The 17,961-nt window shown below is 32.2% G+C and overlaps 1 protein-coding gene across 3 annotated transcripts in view; it reads left to right on the top strand.

Moving 5' to 3' along the window:
* The window catches only part of URI1 (URI1 prefoldin like chaperone), a 164,187-nt gene that overhangs the window by 113,466 nt on the left and 32,760 nt on the right, over positions 1–17,961 (top strand). For 2 of the 3 annotated variants that reach the window (XM_037021547.2, XM_037021548.2), the window contains exon 2: positions 10,340–10,374. The exons of the other annotated variant lie outside the window; for it this stretch is intronic. In XM_037021547.2, the coding sequence (XP_036877442.1) occupies positions 10,340–10,374 (35 nt within the window). The remainder of the gene's footprint in view (positions 1–10,339; positions 10,375–17,961) is intronic. 3 annotated transcript variants of the gene reach the window in all.

The raw sequence follows: 17,961 nt of genomic DNA, 5'->3' as shown, positions 1-17,961 counted from the left end.
TCTTCAGGTCGTTTTCAGGTCTGGTTGCATTTGCTGTATTTTCCTCTTCTATGTGTTCGTGGGAGGAGGTTTCTGTCTTGCCTTCCTATTCCACCACCTTTAATCTGATCTCTACATTGGATTCTGCTTTTATCTTTAACTTCCTTTCTAGAATTTGTAATTTTTTTCTACCTTCTTGAGATGAGAACTATTAGAGATGAAAATGTTACTGATTTTTAATATTTATATGTATTTGGAGTTTTAAATTTTTCTGTAATCATTGTCTTTGGTACCCCACACCTTGTATGTTACTTTCATTATTAAAATATTTTCTGATTTTTATTATATTTGAGTATTTTCGTCTTCTCTGCCGTGGATATATTTACTTTTATTCTGTTAGAACACATTTTTGCGAAACTGAAGTTTAAACCTTGTTTTATGGCCTAGTATATGGTCTTCTGTGACCAGTGCCCTATAATTTACTTGGAAAGTATATGAATTCTGCAATTATTGATTTGGTGTATTTGCTAGCTCAAGTTGATTGAATGTGGTGTTCAGAAATTTTATGTTGTTGATTTTTTTGGTTAATTTTTTCTAATTCTATCAGTTATGAAGTAGTGTATATTAGAATCTCCATTATAGTTGTGGATTTTTATTTTTCTCTATTTTTTTTCAACCTTTGCTTTTGTATTTTGAAGTTAGGTTATTTGGTACATACAAATTTAGGACTGTAGTTAGTTTTTGGTCAGTTGACATTTTTGTCATTCTGAAATTATTTATCTCTAGTGATACTTCTTGTTTTCAAGTGTCTTGTCAAATATTACTATGGTTGTGTGAGTTAATTTTGTTCTTGTTTCTTTTCATGATACATCTTTTTCTGACTTTTATGATTATTTGTGTTCAAAGTATGTCTTTTGTAAACAGCATTTAAATTGTTTAAAAAATTCAGTCTGGGTGTCTTTTTTTTAAAATCTAGGATATTTAGTCAATTTATATGTAGTGGAGTTACTGATAATATTTAGTTTCATTCTATCAGCTATTTACTTTTAAACTTTTAAACTTGTAAAATATAGGTACCATAAGACTTATTATTTTAATAATTTTAAATGTACATTTCAGTGGCATTAAGTACATTCACATTGTTGTGCAGCCATCACCACCATCTGGCTCCAGAACTTATTTTTATCTTGTAAAACTGAAACTCTATCCATTAAACAATAACTCCTATTACCCCTTACCTCATCATCTGGCAACTACCATTTTGCTTTCTGCCTCTATGATTTTGACTAGGTATCTCATATAAGTGGAATCTTAATAGTATTTGTACTTTTGTGACTGGCTTATTTCACTTAGCATAATGTCTTTTAGGTTCATTCATATTATAGCATATATATGAATTTCTTTACTTGGAAAGGCTGAGTAATACTTTGTATATATATATACCTCATTTTGTTATTCATCTATCCATCCCATTGGTGGACAAGTGTTGCTTTGACCTTTGAGCAATTGTGAATAATGCTGTTATGAACTCAGTGTACAAATGGAGTCCTTGCTTTCAGCCATTTTGTGTCTATACCTAGAAGTGGAATTGCTGAATCATATCATAATTCTTTGTTTAATTTTTGAGGAACCACCATACTGTTTTCCACAGTGGCATTTATAGTCCCACCAACGGTGCATAAGAGTTGCACTTTGTCCACATCCTCACCAACACTTAATGGCTTTATTGTTTTCTAATAGCCATCCTAGTGGATGTGAAGTTGTATGTCTTTGGAAGCGTTTGACCTACTTTTGTGTTCTTTTTCTCTGCCCTTTTTTGGGGGTCCTTCCTTTGATTTAATCAATCATGACTTGAATTGTATTTTCTCCCTTCTATTGTTCATGATGCATTCTTTTTTTACTATGGTACTTTAGTACTATGCTTTATATATGTTAGCAGTAAATGTACTATATACGTATGTATGTTTTTTTTCTTTTCTTTTGTTACTAGAGAAATTTTTCCTAGGGATCGCAGTATATATTCATCTATCCATCCCACTTCTTGCATTGTTGTTTCCATGCATTTTAATTCTGTTGTAAACATACTTTAGTTGTTCTATGTGACCAATATTGATTTATCTTTACCTTCTTAAATTAACTGTACGACTGCTCATTCTTTCTGCATTTATGGTACTCTGAATAATCCCTGTAGTATTTTTTTTTTTTTTTTTTGCTGACTCTATTGAGGTACAAGTTTATGGTGTACAATGTGTTGATTTAATACACTTACATATTGCAAATGATTACCACCTTAGGGCTAGCTAACACCTCCATCACATATTATCTGCAGTGAAAATCTGGTAAGAAACTACATTTCTCTGTAAAGTGTTACTATTTTTACTTCACTTGGGTGATGTATTTGCTGTGTATATAATAGTAGATTTTCATTTTTTTCTTAGCAATTTAGGATTTTATCCTATTGCCTTACAATTCCATTTTTGATAGTGCTATCTTCAAAAATTAGCTCTAGCTCAGAATATTCTTGTTTCTCCTTTGAAGGCAGTGTATCTTCTTGCTCTATTTCCTTCCTGCTGCTTATAAAATTTTCTTTTTTATTTTTCATCACTGTACCTGTGTTATACCTTGTTGTAATTATACTTCTCTTGCTTGAGGTTCTTAAAATTTTTCCAATCTGTTGGTTAATACCTTCCTTTCATTTTTAGAAAGTGTCAAGATAGGTTTGAATATTGCTTCTGCCAGATCTCTCTTCTCTTTCTGGATCTTCAGTTATATAGTGTTTCACATGTCTCTTATTGATCTTTTCTGGATTTTCCATGTTTTGTTTTTAAAGTTTTTGCCTTTAATTTGGATATTTTCTATTGACCTTGTCATCAGGTTCAAAAATCCTGATTTCTGCTGTGTTTAGTGTCCTGTTAATACCATTTGTTGAGTTCACTTTAGGTTTTTCAGTTACAGAATATCCATTTTACCTTTTTTTTTTTTAAGTACAGATTTTAAATTTCTGGTGAAGTTTGCCATCTTTTCATGTATTTCCTTCATCTTCTATTTTCTTGAACATATTAAACATTGTTATTTTAATGTGTTAGTTTGTTGACTCTAATATGTAGATTTGATATTTAGTTCTTTTTTCCCCCTCCCTTTGTGATTTTGGTCATATGGTCCTGTTTTTTGGCATCCTACTTATTATTAGTTTAATGTTGGAATTGTGTCTTTAAAACTTACAGGTACTACTAAAGAGTACTGGAGCTTACCTATCATACTTTGGAAAAGTTTCACTCTTCTGTTAGATAGATTAGAGTAGGAGCTGGTCACCTTAATCCAGGCAGGTACTGAATGGAGTAAAGGCTGGGTTTTGTTTTATTATCAGCTGCCTTTGATTCCCTCAGGGCTTTCATGTGAAAGCCTAGTTTGTTCTTCAAGACTTCTTTCATTGGAGGCTTCTGAACTCTTAATTTTTGTTTGATCAGCACCCTATCCCTCCTTTTCAGAATCTCAGTTTAGCTCTGGCCTTTTCAGTTTAAAAATTTGATGTCATTAGAGGGAAAACAACCATATGCTTAAGACTTCTTATGTCTCTGATTTTTTTACTATAGCCTCAGACTGCCCAAGGTTCTGATTCTTTCTGTCTCCTGATCATGGCTCTCTGTTCAGGGCCAAACATAATTTTTAGCCACTAACCTGTGCCTTGAATTGTCCAAGAAAAAATGGCTTCAGATTATCAACTCTCTTCCCAGTTATCTCCTGTCTGAATCTTAGTTCCTTTTGTTCTCATTGCTTTGTCAACTCTTGAAGTCTGTAAAGAGATGGTTTTGTATTCATCTAGCTATTGTAGTTCTCAGAGGGATTACTAGTTTGTTACAAGCTTTTTGTCTTTCCATAGAGGTAGAAGTTTGAACTGGGTGTGGAATTACATAGTGATTCAGTGTGATTCAGCAGTGATTCAGTATGAATTTTATCATAGTCTCAATGATAGTGGTAGTGTTTCTTTAAAATAAAAATCTACTCCTAAAGATGTAAGTGACATTTCAAAGTTCACTTTGTTCAGAGCACACAAAGTTCAAGTGACATTTCAAGTGATGTTAATTTTTTTGTTACTAGTCAGGATATTTCCCCCATCATTTTCCTATTGCATTTATTCTTTAATGAATTATGTTTTCTTTGAGACCTTCATAGGCATATTAATGTCTTAATCTGTGTGGCAAGTTTACTACTCTGAAGTTTTCTTAATTGTAAACCATAGAAATACGTAGAATAATGTTCTGAAAGAATTTATAAAATCAGGAGGAGCTCAAGGGTAGGATTATTTTGTTTGTGTGTCTGTGTTTTGTTTCCTGGCACATTTCTATCCTTACTTCATAGACCAGCTTCTTTAGATGGTTTGTTAGCTTGTACAAATCCCATTGTGGTTACCTTTCAGATCCAGAATCCATAATCACTTGTATTTATGTCCAGAGTAAATGTGATTGGCCTACTTAGTGTCAGGTATCCACCCTCCATTCACCATGGCTATACACAGACAAATAGGAGCCTCTACCTGTTCTCGATGGGAGGAGGGCAGGGTTTCTAGGAGTAAGGTATGGGCACAGAGAGGAGATGATTGATATCTCTAGTAAAACAATGGGCAATCAGGCTGTAAATTCAGACAGTATTTCACATTCAGAAATACAGGTCAGAGTCTGCTATCTGCAATTCAGAAGTCTAAACAGAACTTAAAAGTCATTCCTAGGTTTGTGGAATATTAATTTATTGACAGAACTGATTAGAGCTGATTTGAGTGAGGCATTTATTCTACTTTGAGTATTCATGTTTCATTGTAAATGCTGTTGTATTTGATACAGTCGGGTATTCCACTGGGGGTGTTTCATAATGTATGATATGTTTACCTTATTAAATTGTGAGAAGCTCTAAATTGAGAAACATATTTGTTCCTGAGTTTTTTGACTAAGTGATTGTAGACCTATACTTCTTTAAAAGTACATATTTGCATGCTTACTGTATGGCATGTGAATACATTGGTGAATAAACTAGACATGGCCCATACCTCATTGAGCTTTCAGCTAGTAGTTTTGAGTTTCCTGGATAGCTAATTCAAATAATCCCAGAAACAACCCTTCAAATTTGTCAGTATCTCCATTCTTAGAAATAGTACTGGATGTATATATTATCAGTCTTTAATATTTCCAGTGTGAGAAAACTGTATATTAGAATACTTGGTATTATAAGTAATAAGTAACTGAAAGAAAAAAGAGCCCTAATAAGTAGGTAAAACCAACAAGGGAATAAATGTACAATACAAAGCATGTTAGACATAGTCCAGAGTTTGTGTGAAGAGAGACAGGGTTTGAATTTGAGAAATGCGTAGAAACTTATGTAGGAGAAAGTTGGGCTAAATGTAAAAGTAAGGATTTTGATTCCATCCTAGCTATATTTTTAACTTGAGAACCTTTGAGTGTTTTAACAAGCAGCTCTGTGTAATTAGAGTTAACTTTTGGTAGCAGTTTTGGTATTTTTGCTTTTCAGCATATTTGAAAGTAAGTTTGTAAAAAATTTTTATATAGAAACATTCAGTTTATTGCAGTTTGTTACTGCTTACTGTGATTTTTTTCTCTTAGGAATTTATAGTCAACTCTTCCCTTCTTTGCAAAGAGGTGTATTTAAAAGACCTATAATGTTTTACTAATTTTATTAAAGTACACTTCTTGTTGGGAGTGACATTTACACATCTGTTTTAATTCACTGACAATATGTTGTTTAAGAAATATTCAGTCTTATAAGTAACTATCTGCTAACAGTGCATGTTCAGTATGTATTGGCTTTAGTCACTGGATATACTTTTTCCTTTTTGACTCAGGAACTTTAAAACCCAAAATTGTATGATCTGTCTTAAAGACAGACTAGCAAGAGACACAAACCATATACATTTAGACAGCTCTGATCTGTCCAGTCCTCAGATTATTTTATACATTAACCTGTACAGGAAGAATTTGAAATTGCAATGCAGTTAGTTTCAGAAGTGAAGTGAAGCCGTTTTGAGAGAACTGTCCCTTGAAACTTAGGCAAACTTGCTTTTTTAGGCTTTCTGTTCCAGTCTAGTTTTAATGTGACTCTGTATTTAACATCATAGGATGATGCCCCCTTGTGGACTGTTTCCAAAATAAATAGCACAAATGGAAATAAGTAATGGAGATTTTAATACATATTAAATCATTTCTTCCTTCCTTTTATAAAATAAATGTTGTAAACTGATGTCTAAGGAAAAATAGCAAAGGAATTATTTTTCCTATATCCCATATACTTCATTGATTTTAAAATTTATCAAGTATTTCTTTAACCCTTTGCAACAGAATGTGTATGTATGTTAGTTGGAAGCTGACATAAAGAAAAATAGGTTGTTAGGTGGGTTTTCTATTACTGTCATCTTGGGCATCCAACCCAGGTCGTTACAAATGCCTTAAAAATACAATGAAATGTGAAGATTATAGGGCTAGCCCACCACCCTCTCCCCTGAAGAGAGAGAGGGACACACACACACACACACACACACACACACCTTGGAAAATTTGTTGCATATTTATACCAAATCTCTCTCACACACACACACACACACACACACCTTGGAAAATTTGTTGCATATTTATACCAAATCACACACACACACACACCCTTGGAAAATTTGTTGCATATTTATACCAAATCACACACACACACACACCCTTGGAAAATTTGTTGCATATTTATACCAAATCACACACACACACACACACACCTTGGAAAATTTGTTGCATATTTATACCAAATCACTCACACACACACACACCCTTGGAAAATTTGTTGCATATTTATACCAAATCTCTCACACACACACACACACACACACACACCTTGGAAAATTTGTTGCATATTTATACCAAATCACACACACACACACACACACACCCTTGGAAAATTTGTTGCATATTTATACCAAATCACACACACACACACACACACCCTTGGAAAATTTGTTGCATATTTATACCAAATCACTTGGCAAGGTCTTATTTAAATGTGTGAGTGTGGGTTTGTGGAGGAAAGTGAGGCAGCAGCAGTGTTATAGTAAAGAAAGACTGCACATGCAAACAGCTGTTTTCTTTATTACCCAGTAAGATGCATGATGGTTGGAAGCAGACCAATACAGTGAGTATGGGCTTTGAGATTAGATAGACCCGGCTTTAAAACTGATTTTATCTCTTTGCAGTTCCTGGGTAATTGTATAATATTAGCTAAGTTACTTCATCTCTGAACATAGGGTTCCTCTATATAAGTAGAGGCTAAAATCTACCTTATTGACCTGTTTGCATCTTAATTTTCATCATGTGAAGTCTTAATAACATATGCCACTGTTATTATTACACTTAGGGTAAGGCATTTTGAGTTACAATGAAAGTGTACCATATGACTTTCCAACTACTGGGTTGTTGGTAGAGACTCTTAATGATAGAGTGTATCTTAAAAGGTGACAAGTCAGCTTAGTTCTTTTCTTTATTGTGTACTTGGTGCTCTACTACTATATAAGTATGTATTTTATATATTAAGTTCCTGGCTATAAAGTATTATTTTACATTAAAAAATTTACTAGCTCAATTATTTTAATGATTGAAGTCTACTAGCCAATTTTTAAAAATAAAAATGACATGATTAGATTTTTTTCTTTAGGAGTAGTAGTTTGTTTTGGCAGGTTTAATTTTAAAAAACCTAGTACTGTTCTTTCCATAGCCAACTTACTTTAAAAAAGCTTTTGTGAAGGATAGCAAGGTAATTAATTTTTGTTGTTTTGCTTTGTTTTTCAAGATATTTTTTATAGGACCAGACTATCTTCTGGTCACTTTATTGAAGTACTTAAAGGATTTAATCTGAGTCCATTTTTAGGAGAAGTAAAATTATTTTAAGTTATTTAACCTAACAGAAAAATAAGAATTTTTTTCCTCTTAACCTAAAGGTAGGTAAATTCAAGATTGAATCATAAAATTTTTCTCCCTTCTAAAATTTTCCCTGACAGCTAAGTTGGAGAAATTTATAAATATTTTCTTTTTGAATATCTTGACTATAAAAGAGAAGAAAACTAGAAGGATACCTCAAAATTTAAGTATAACTGCTTGTATTCAAATGTGTTGAACCCAAGAAATAGGTGGCCTATAAATCATCTTCAGAGATAACTGAAGGCATACATACCATCAGAAGGCTATTGTGTGTGTTTTCATACCTCTCTTTTTATAACTTTTTTCTTCATTTCTTTCGTTCTAAAATATCTTGCCTACGTTTGATAGCACCTGCTCTGTTCTTCTAAACCACCCTACGTATAACTAATAAAGACTTTTAAGACATGTTTTGTTAGTGAAAATTTCTCTTGTAAATTATGAAATGGATCTTTGTTTTATCCTTGAATATTCTTGGGGAGACTTTTAGGAAAGAAAAGGGTTGGGGGTGTGGTGGCATGGGGGAAAGATAGCTCGAACAAAGTGGAGGGTAGAACGTGGGGATGGGTAATGACAAGAACACATGCCATTCTACCAGGGACTTATTTTTTAAACATAAAAAGCATATGTGCCAAATTTACATATTTACTAATTAAAAAGACTTCCTGGAAACATTAAGTAGACTATCTTCTATAACCTTTAACACTGTCACTAATGGATATTGCTTAGAAAATTTCATCGAAGGTCCTTTAAATAATGTAAATGATTATGAATATGTAACTAGTTAATATGCAGCTGCGAAAGGATTATCATGTAGAGGTTAATGAACATTCTGCTCTTATGGTTTGCAGGGCTTTTCTTTTTGTGCTCTTGGCTCACTTCATGCTTGGAAACACATGCATTGGGATTGGAAAGCATCCTGTTTTTGGGTCTCATCTTTTAATGGGGGTGTTAAATAGGAACTTTATAAAAAGGGTTTTCATGAAGATTTTTTCTTTCAGTTTACACTTAATTTTGTTTGTCTATTTTATAATTACTGCCAAATCAGAAACAGTGAAGTGAATTGATGTAGTTTTAGCCTGGCTCTTCCAGATGTAAAGTCAGTACTCTATTATATATTAGCACTATTATTAAGTGTTGTTATGTGATTGATACTTTCTGAGAGATCTTCATTCTAAAATGGACTTTTTATGCTGAGTTAATGTGTAGTATGGTTGGGTATCTGATTACAGCATGTATTTTGGTACAGGATTGCTGCCTTAGTATTTAAAATGTCCCAAAGGAGGACATTATTTCAAGAATTTAATGTTATAATAAGAATTTAGTGACAGGCCAAAAAAACAACAACAAAAAAGACCATGTGATTTTTGGGTGAAATATTGAGCATATATATATACATATACAACAATACTGGTATTTAGAACAGTGAACTCTAGCAGTGTGTTTCAAACCAGATATTACTGGTTTTCACATGGCCTTGTATTAAGCATTTTGGCTTTTATGCCTTAACTTTCTCTGTCTTTAAAATGCTGCTACTGTATTTGAGATTATTGTATAAATTTTTTTATTAATGGGCAATTTAAAAACAGGTTATTAGTAATCTTTGAAAACTATACCTTTTTTTGGAAAACTTTATTTTTTAAATTGTCATTCAAGTATTCTTTTTTCCTTATTGGCTAGTGTTCTTAATATTTTTTCTGAGCATTTTTTTGAGGACCTACTGAAATATCTCTAAGGGAAACAATGTTTATGCTCAATTTCATTGTTTTAGTATTATTATAAACAGTTTAAACTGGTTATGAAATGCTTAAAATTTTATTGTAATTCACTAGGGGAACAAATGGGCTGTTCAGAGCATCTCTTTATCCCAAATATTTCTTCTTGAAAATGTAATAGAAAAATATCATTGAACTCATTTTTAATGCATCAGAATAAAAATTGCAGGTAAAAACATTTGGAGGTATACTGACAGAATAAAATATTTTCACTGCTGTCATTTTTTTTTTTACTGATGAAATGTGGATGTTACATTGTTGTTTTTTTTGTTATTTATAACATTTGCGTATTCTACAAAATATGTAACATTGAAAATAGGTCTGTAGATTGTACAAAACACTAGTTTATTTTATATCATATGTCACCTAATAGTTATGAAGCGGGTTTTGTACCAAAGTATGAATTGGAAAGCTGTAATTTGTTCTGCAGTTATCAGCCAGCATTAGAGGGATATGATAAAGTGTACTGCTTAAAAACTAATATTCACATCTCTGTGCATTTGACAATAAAAATGTATACTGAGATGCTATTAAATCTGTAAATCCCCTGTTCTAGTTTCTGATGCACTGATTTTGTAGCTTTGTGCGTAGCCCTGTTTTTTCATGAGTAGTTATCTGTTTTCATGACAGGTGGTCACTAACTGCCAAGAGAAAATCCAGCATTGGTGAGTGAAAGATCATTTTATTACATTTCTGAAATACTAATGAGGTCACCTATTAGTATTTAAATAAAGTGTGTGATTTTTTTGATAATTAAATTCTAATAATCTCCATTTTGAATGCTTTTGATACTAATTTATATTGTCTTTGTTCTCTGAGATACATGTACCTGATTTTCTGAAGTTGTGTCACCATTTTTTTATTCTAATTGCCTTTTTTCCTTTCTTTTCTTCTTTTTAAAGTTAAAATAATATCAATATCATGATGAACTGTAGACATTTTGAATCTGACTGATCAGAGCTCTATTTTGGGAATATTTCTTACGTATTTATAGTAGAATAATAATTGGAATTAGTTTTAATTCCAGTTTGAAAAATCCAACTGCCTATGTCTTGAGCTTGTTTTATGGTCTGCACTTTCACAGTGCAGAGAGAAAGCAAGCGTATCTATTTTAATGTGATAATCTTTAGTTAATAGGACAATGCTTGGTAAATAATACACTTTTCTATGTCTTCTGAGGAAAATGCTCAATTTAATGATGAATAAAATCTTATGAGTTGTCATGAGGTATAGCTGTTGATCTTAAAGATATCAAATTACAATATATCCATGCTGTGTTTACAAAGATTTTACTGAGAGAACAACGGGAGCTGTCTTGATTATTCTCTGTAGGGTTATTTCAAAATCAAGGTAACTGCCCCTTTAGCGGTGAGATTAAACCTTTGGTAATCACCATCAAGCATATAATATTTTTAATTTATTTTAAGAGGCTTTTTCTTCATGCCCGAGAGATCTCCAAGGAAATAATTTATAGTTAGTGTTTATCAAATGTTTTTTGGTTTAAATGCACATAGGCTGCAAGCAGTGGATAAGAGTGAAAATCGGTGCAATCTGTACACATCATCTTATTAAATTCTGACTGTTAGCTTGCAGAAAATAATCTAAAAACTAATAATATCCACTTTATAAGTAAAACTTCAGGGACTTCATTAATTTTTAATAAATGCAATATTGTAGTTGCATCCACTAGTGGTGTAAGTCTGTCAACATTTCTATAATGGACCACTCACTTTTCATTAGACATTCAGTCCAGGTTAAAACTTGAGATACAATTCCTTGGCCAAAGAATTAACCATTTCCCCCTGCTAATTTGGCCAAAGTGAGCCACTTCACAAATAATTCCCATAGGAAGTTTTACTGATGTGGACTTCTCTCTATTGGTTTTGGTAAGGAATTCAGGGAAATTAGTAAAAAGTTTGATTCAATCAGACCATATAATAATTTACAGAAATGTGTGAATAACAGTTTGCTTCTGATTTGTTTTGCAAGATTCTTTGCCCGTTAGACTGAAAATTCTTTAAGGCCAAGGGGCATGTTTTCATCTTTTTATCTACAGCACCTCCTGTGTTTGGCACATTATAGGTACTTAATAAATGTTTGAGTAAATGAAGACCAAATATATAATTATTTTATATATAACATTTTAGTTTACAAAATACTACAGCAGTACAAGTCTGGTGACCACTGACAGAAATGTGACAATTACTTTAGGACAGGTTCATGTATTTCTCATGTTCAGTTGCCAGTTTTCCAAGGCTCTTCAAACTATCGAAGCTTAGCATATTTACCTACACATTTTAAAGTAGTGTAGAATTTTATGTATAAAAAAATCAAAGTAATTTTTTCCAGTTAAAATTTGTCTTTTCCTCTGTGTCATTTCTAGTATGGCTTAGGAAACTGTCTTTTTGTTTGTGTTTTAATGATGATCTGATACGCTAAAATATAAATGGCCAGTTAACTCACCAATTTATTATCCTAAAAAACTGAAACCAGCATGTCTCCATTCCTCTGAAAGCCAGGAAATTGCTATTTGGGAGTATTGTGGAATTCTTGCGATATTTTTATTCTCTTAATTCCACAACTATTGAGTTCCTACCATATGCTAACATTATGCTGCTTTTTGGAGTTGTCAATCTCTGCCATGGAGGAATTCATAGTCAGACACTAAACAGGGAAATCACAATAATTTTGTGCTTTTTGCAGGGAGATAGAAAGCAAGAACAGAGGCTGGAGCCATTCTCAAGGGTGTCTCACACACTGCTTTTAAAAGCATGTAGTTTTTCATTCTTCTTAAACCTTTGGCTTTAGCTTACTATTCAGTACAATTCATATGCCTAAGCTCCTTTTCTTTTGGGTACAGACCAATATAATAAGAAAGAGCAAAACATATGATTTTTAAAAACTACTTCTTCATAAACATCACTTGTGCAATTTTAAAGGACTGTTTTACTTAATGGACAAGTATTCTGGGCTTCAAAAACAATCTTAAAATGTTTTTCATGTAGGACAGGAAATAAAAAATAAAAAATAGAAACAAAGGAGTAAAAATGGCTGGAGCCAATGGGATCTGCCCCCCAAAAAATCTCTCCTAGAAAATTAATTCAAATCACAGAACTTCGGTGAACTAAAGAATACTATTTGTTTAGTTAATAACAGATACAAAGGAAATGTTTAAGCCTAATAGTTGAAATTTTGTGCAACGATTTTAGAGCTAATAGTGGTTTTCAATTTAGTGGAGATTAAAAAAATTTTTAAATACAACTTTTCTTACAATTCTTTTTACTTAAGAAATATCGTGTTACAAAGTCCACACACTATTTTCTCATTAAAATGTGTATATGCTTCCCACTGTTTGATTCACTAGGGCTTGGTGATTCTGCAGATTATCTGTAATTTTTTACCTTTTGAATCTTCCCTAAAGAACGGGATTTGGAATCACATACTTACAGTTGAATCCTGTCATTTACTAACTGTAATCTTGGGCATATTATACTAAGATTCTCAGTTTTCTTGTAAAATGGTGATGATACTACTTACCAGGAAGATCAAGGGAGATAATGTCTATAAGACACCCATAATGGCACTCAGTAAATATTCATAGTGGCTCTGAAATCTTTGCTGAAAATTTTAATTGTCAGATGAATAAATAAAAAGAAGAAACAAAGCAACCACCAAAAGAGGTCAGAGTAGTATAGTGAGCTCAAATGTACCCGTCACTCAACTTCAGTAATTACTAACTCATGGTTTCATCAAAACTGTTGCATTTAAATAGTCTATCCTACCCTCTACCCCTACCTCCAACTATTTTGAAATGAATCTAAAACACATCATTCCATCTGGAAATATTTAAGTATATATCTTTAAGACACAAAAGATTCTATATTAACTTTAAAAAATTTAAATTAAAAAACTTTAAATTATGCAGCATATTTATATAGTTCAAAATTTAAGAAGCATAAAAGGGTATAAATAGTGTGTAGTTTTCCTTCTACCCTTGTCCCCGGTTCTCAGTCTATTCTTTGTGAACCATTGTATTTCACCAATTTCTTGCTACTCTTTTCAGAAATTATTTGCATAAGGGGTATATGTGTACGTGTATTCATGCACATATTTATTTACATTCTGTCTCCAGCCTTTTGACAAAAACAATATTAGACTGTACACTTTTCATTTAATACTATACTTTGGAGATTAATTAATTCTTTATTAATTCTTATTCTTTATTTTGTTCCCATAAACTTTCTCATGTGTCAAATGTCTGGTTTTTGGCTTTACCAAATAAGATTTGACACTACCTTTTAAAAACAGTATATAATGGCCAAATCACTTGAGAGTACAGCTTTTACAACTCAAAATATTTGCTAAGCTGTCTTATCCATTATTTATTACTCCTTAATAAAATTACGCCAAAACTTTGTGACTTCAAAAAACAACCATTTACTTGTGTATGATTTTGTGGATGTGTGTATTGGACCAGACTTCCTTGTATTGTTCTTCTGCTAGTCTTGTTTGGGCCCACTAGTGTGGATACAGCTTTCTGGTGGATGCATCAGCTGGGTTGTCCAGAATGGCCTCATGCACAAGTCTGGGGGCTGGTGCTGGCTGTTAGCTGGGCCTCTCTGTCCATGTGCTCTTTCATTTGGCTTACTTTATATGATGATCTCACGGAAGCACAAATGGAAGCTGCAGTGCCACATTCTGTTGGTGTAAAGAAATTACCAAGTCAGCCCAGATTCAGAATATGGGGGAATAGACTCCACCTGTTAGTGGGAGGAGTGACAAAGAATTTATGGTCTTTTTTAATGCACTGTAGATTACTTCTGTTGAACATGTACCACAAAAAAAGTCTCATTACTTGTGTTGATTTGTAGGAATTAAATGAATATCTGTAGATGGAACAGATGGATATCTGTATCTATATCTGATGTTTTTGAGGGATTCCTTGTCCCATAAAAGTATCAAATTATTCCATCCTAACAGTGTTGTGGTTTACAGTGTATTTCCCATGAATTACCTGAAACAGTGCTTTCCTGACTTGCTTTGATATGCTTATATAAAATTTATTTTATTAATGCATAATCTGTGAAATATTGACTGCATTCTTATAAAATTAAGAAAAAATTATTCATGGTGATGACTTCATTTGTCAGTGTTAGGTTAATTTGGAAACCATATTTTTCAGAGTCCCATTTTACTGACCACAGTTTTTAGTCACTGTTTTGTATAGCACCTTCTTTTTGGGGTTTTTCATTTTTATGTTCTTCCCCTCTCCCCCAACACACACTTCCAGTGGAGCACAGAGCAACTTCCAAACCTTCTGAAGATTTTACATATTTTTGTTGTTGTGATTTCTGTATTTATTTATGAAAGTGCCATTAGGGGCAAGGGCAAGAGGGGGAGGAGTCATCTATGTAAATCCCCTTCTCTCTCATTCTTCAAGTTCTTGCATAGGTTTTTTTTGGTGTGGTATTTTAGTACATGGGTTGGAATGTTAAGTAAGTTTTGGAGTGCTTGTGATGTTTCAAAACAAATGAAGATGCAAAAAAAAATTTTTTTTAATTCTGAATTAGGTTTTAGTTTTTTACTGAATGTAAAATGAATACATACTTGTTTACAGAAAGGTTTAAATAGCAAAAGAACAAAGATGAATTTACTGATAATTCTAAAGAACCTAATTCTCTCTCCCTGTAGCTCTTTTTAAAACATTCTGTTTTATTCTCACCACCTTCTTAATTTTGTTATGTCTGTTTATGTCAATAAAGTCAAACTGTGAATGCTTTTTTTTCTTTCCTTTCTTTTTTTAAAGGGCTTATGATTTTTAAATTGTAATTAGAATTTGTTACTTCTGGGAGTCCTCTAGTCTTCGTATCATGGTTTTGAAAGAGCCTCACTAGTTTAATTCTTAATGCATTTCTAAAATAAAATGCAAAATTATATGTTTTTTCGGGGAATTCTTTTTCTTTCCCAAGGAGTTTAAACTATTAAAAAAATTTTTAATTACACCTTATCATTTAGAACACAGACTTTGATGATATATTTCCAGTGTCCATATACTTTGGTTCACAATTTCCCTCTATCAGCTTCAGTCCAGTGATTTATCTGATTAATACATCTGATTGAGGCTATATCTCAATTTGATTTGGTACATCTCAAGATTTTTCTTCTTTGTCTTAACTGTTAGGTTTGAAAACTAACCTCTCTGCACCTTTGTTTGTTTTCATTTTCCATTAATTTTTTTTTGAAAAATAAGAGAAACATACAATAAAACTTTGAAGCACAGAAAAGCACTGCATGAGGATGAAGGTATAAATATTGCAACAACAGTGCTTGTTTGGAGATGCAAAAGTGTAACATCAGAGTCAACACTGAACTATCACTCAGTGCTAAATTCTAAACTTAAGAGCGGTGGGTATCAGCATATGACTAAGGAGAATGTAGGCTTGTAAAAAAATTGAGCCATGCATAAAGTTTAACTTTTTTACTAATTATATTGAACTCATGACCAAATTGGTGGTAGTTTTTCCCATTTTTCTTTTTATTTAAATCAAGTGAGTTAAAGATAATGCTGAGAATTTTACATATGTGGTGGGTTTAAAAGCAAGATTGCTTCTTTTTCTGTTTAAAAGACCTTTTGAAAGAACTAATCTCGAGGGGTCTGTGAGTGGGCATTTTTTTAAATTACATGCAGAAAGTAAGGCCTTTTCTTCAGGAAGGGATCTAGAGTTTTTATCAGTTTCTTATAGGTATCAGTGACCTTAATGGGTTATGAATCATTACTCTAAGAAGAAAGCACATAAAATATTCTTTTTTCTAAAAGAGACTTTAGAAATAAAGCGCAGAAAATAAAAATTGAAATGACAAAACCTATAAATTACGGTTAGATTTAAGTAGAAACACAAAAATTCAAAGCTTTAAGTCATTATAAACTTAACACATCTAAACTCATCTTTTCTAAAAGGACCCTCCCTTCTGATTTGTTACGTATATATCAGTTGCAGAAAATTTGGAAGATAAAATAAAAATTACCTCTAAACTCATCATCTAGAGCTAACTGAACTAGGTACTTAAGGGCATTTTGTTCAACTTAATTTTTTTTATGCAATTTTAAAACCTTCTTACTTTGAATTCACATCGCATTTTATTCTTGGAGAATAAAGAATACTAATGAATGAAGAAACAGGTACCTATGAAACTGACCGGTTTGAAGTTACATGTGCGTGGTTGTTGGTGGAGAGAACACTAGAACAAACTCCTGTCCCCACTTTGCTGTGTATATCCATTGTACTTGGTCATCTCATTGTAGAAAAGTTAAATTGAAGAAATCTAGTAGAATGTTAGCTGTATTTGTCTCCTTTTGGGTAATTTTGTTTGATTAACTTTTGAAAAATTAAGTTTTGATATTTACATTGATTTTTGTATCTATTTCTAATAACTTTTCTAATGGACTCATAAAATGTAAAGAACATGGATTATTTTATCAGTATCTTCTGATGATGTAAGTTTCCTAGGTATAATAGAATTGAGAAAAAGAAATATGCTACCATATTGCCTGAATTTTATAGTATATTTCATTTAAGAGTATTTTGCCACAACCATTAAAAAAAAAGTACTGTTAATATAGATACATTAAAATTTTTGATGTGTTCCCCTTCCCACCAAATTGCAGAAAGCATAACAATGTAGATCCTTTCAAGAATGTTTTTATTGTTTAATATAACCTTAGCAGTTTTAGACTGTTTAAGAAGATACTTCGAAAAAAAAAGATTATTGCTTTCTTTAGTAAGAAGACTTCTCTTGTTACATATAATCCATACCTGAACTTAATATTCTTCTATTTTCTTAATTTTAGAGGTTAAAAAACCCAGGCACCCACCAAACCAGTGGATCTTTAGCAAAGAAGCTTTGCAAAAAAAAAAAAGAAGTCATGCTATATTTGAGTGATAATCCCTGCAGCATATGGCATAAGGCTTGGTTGCAGAGGAGGTGCTCAATAAATGGTGAATTGAATTGAAACAAAGGTTTTCTTGGATTCTTAAGGAAGTTCTAGGGTACGATGGACTAACAGTGATTTCTAAGGATCATGTATTTACTCATGTGTATTCCAAAATCTTTGGGTTTTATAATTTCTTATAATAAAAAAATTTTTACTTTGCCCTAGATTAACCTAGATACTAATACTAATGTAAAACCCTTTTCCTTTTTTCTCTTTTAAGATCTCTTGTTTTCACTTTTTTGTTGAGGATATTGGGTAA

This window comes from Manis javanica, chromosome 17 (genome assembly GCF_040802235.1).
Source record: "Manis javanica isolate MJ-LG chromosome 17, MJ_LKY, whole genome shotgun sequence".
NCBI classification, from domain to species: Eukaryota; Metazoa; Chordata; class Mammalia; order Pholidota; family Manidae; genus Manis; species Manis javanica.
This window is presented reverse-complemented; position numbering and strand designations above follow the sequence as displayed.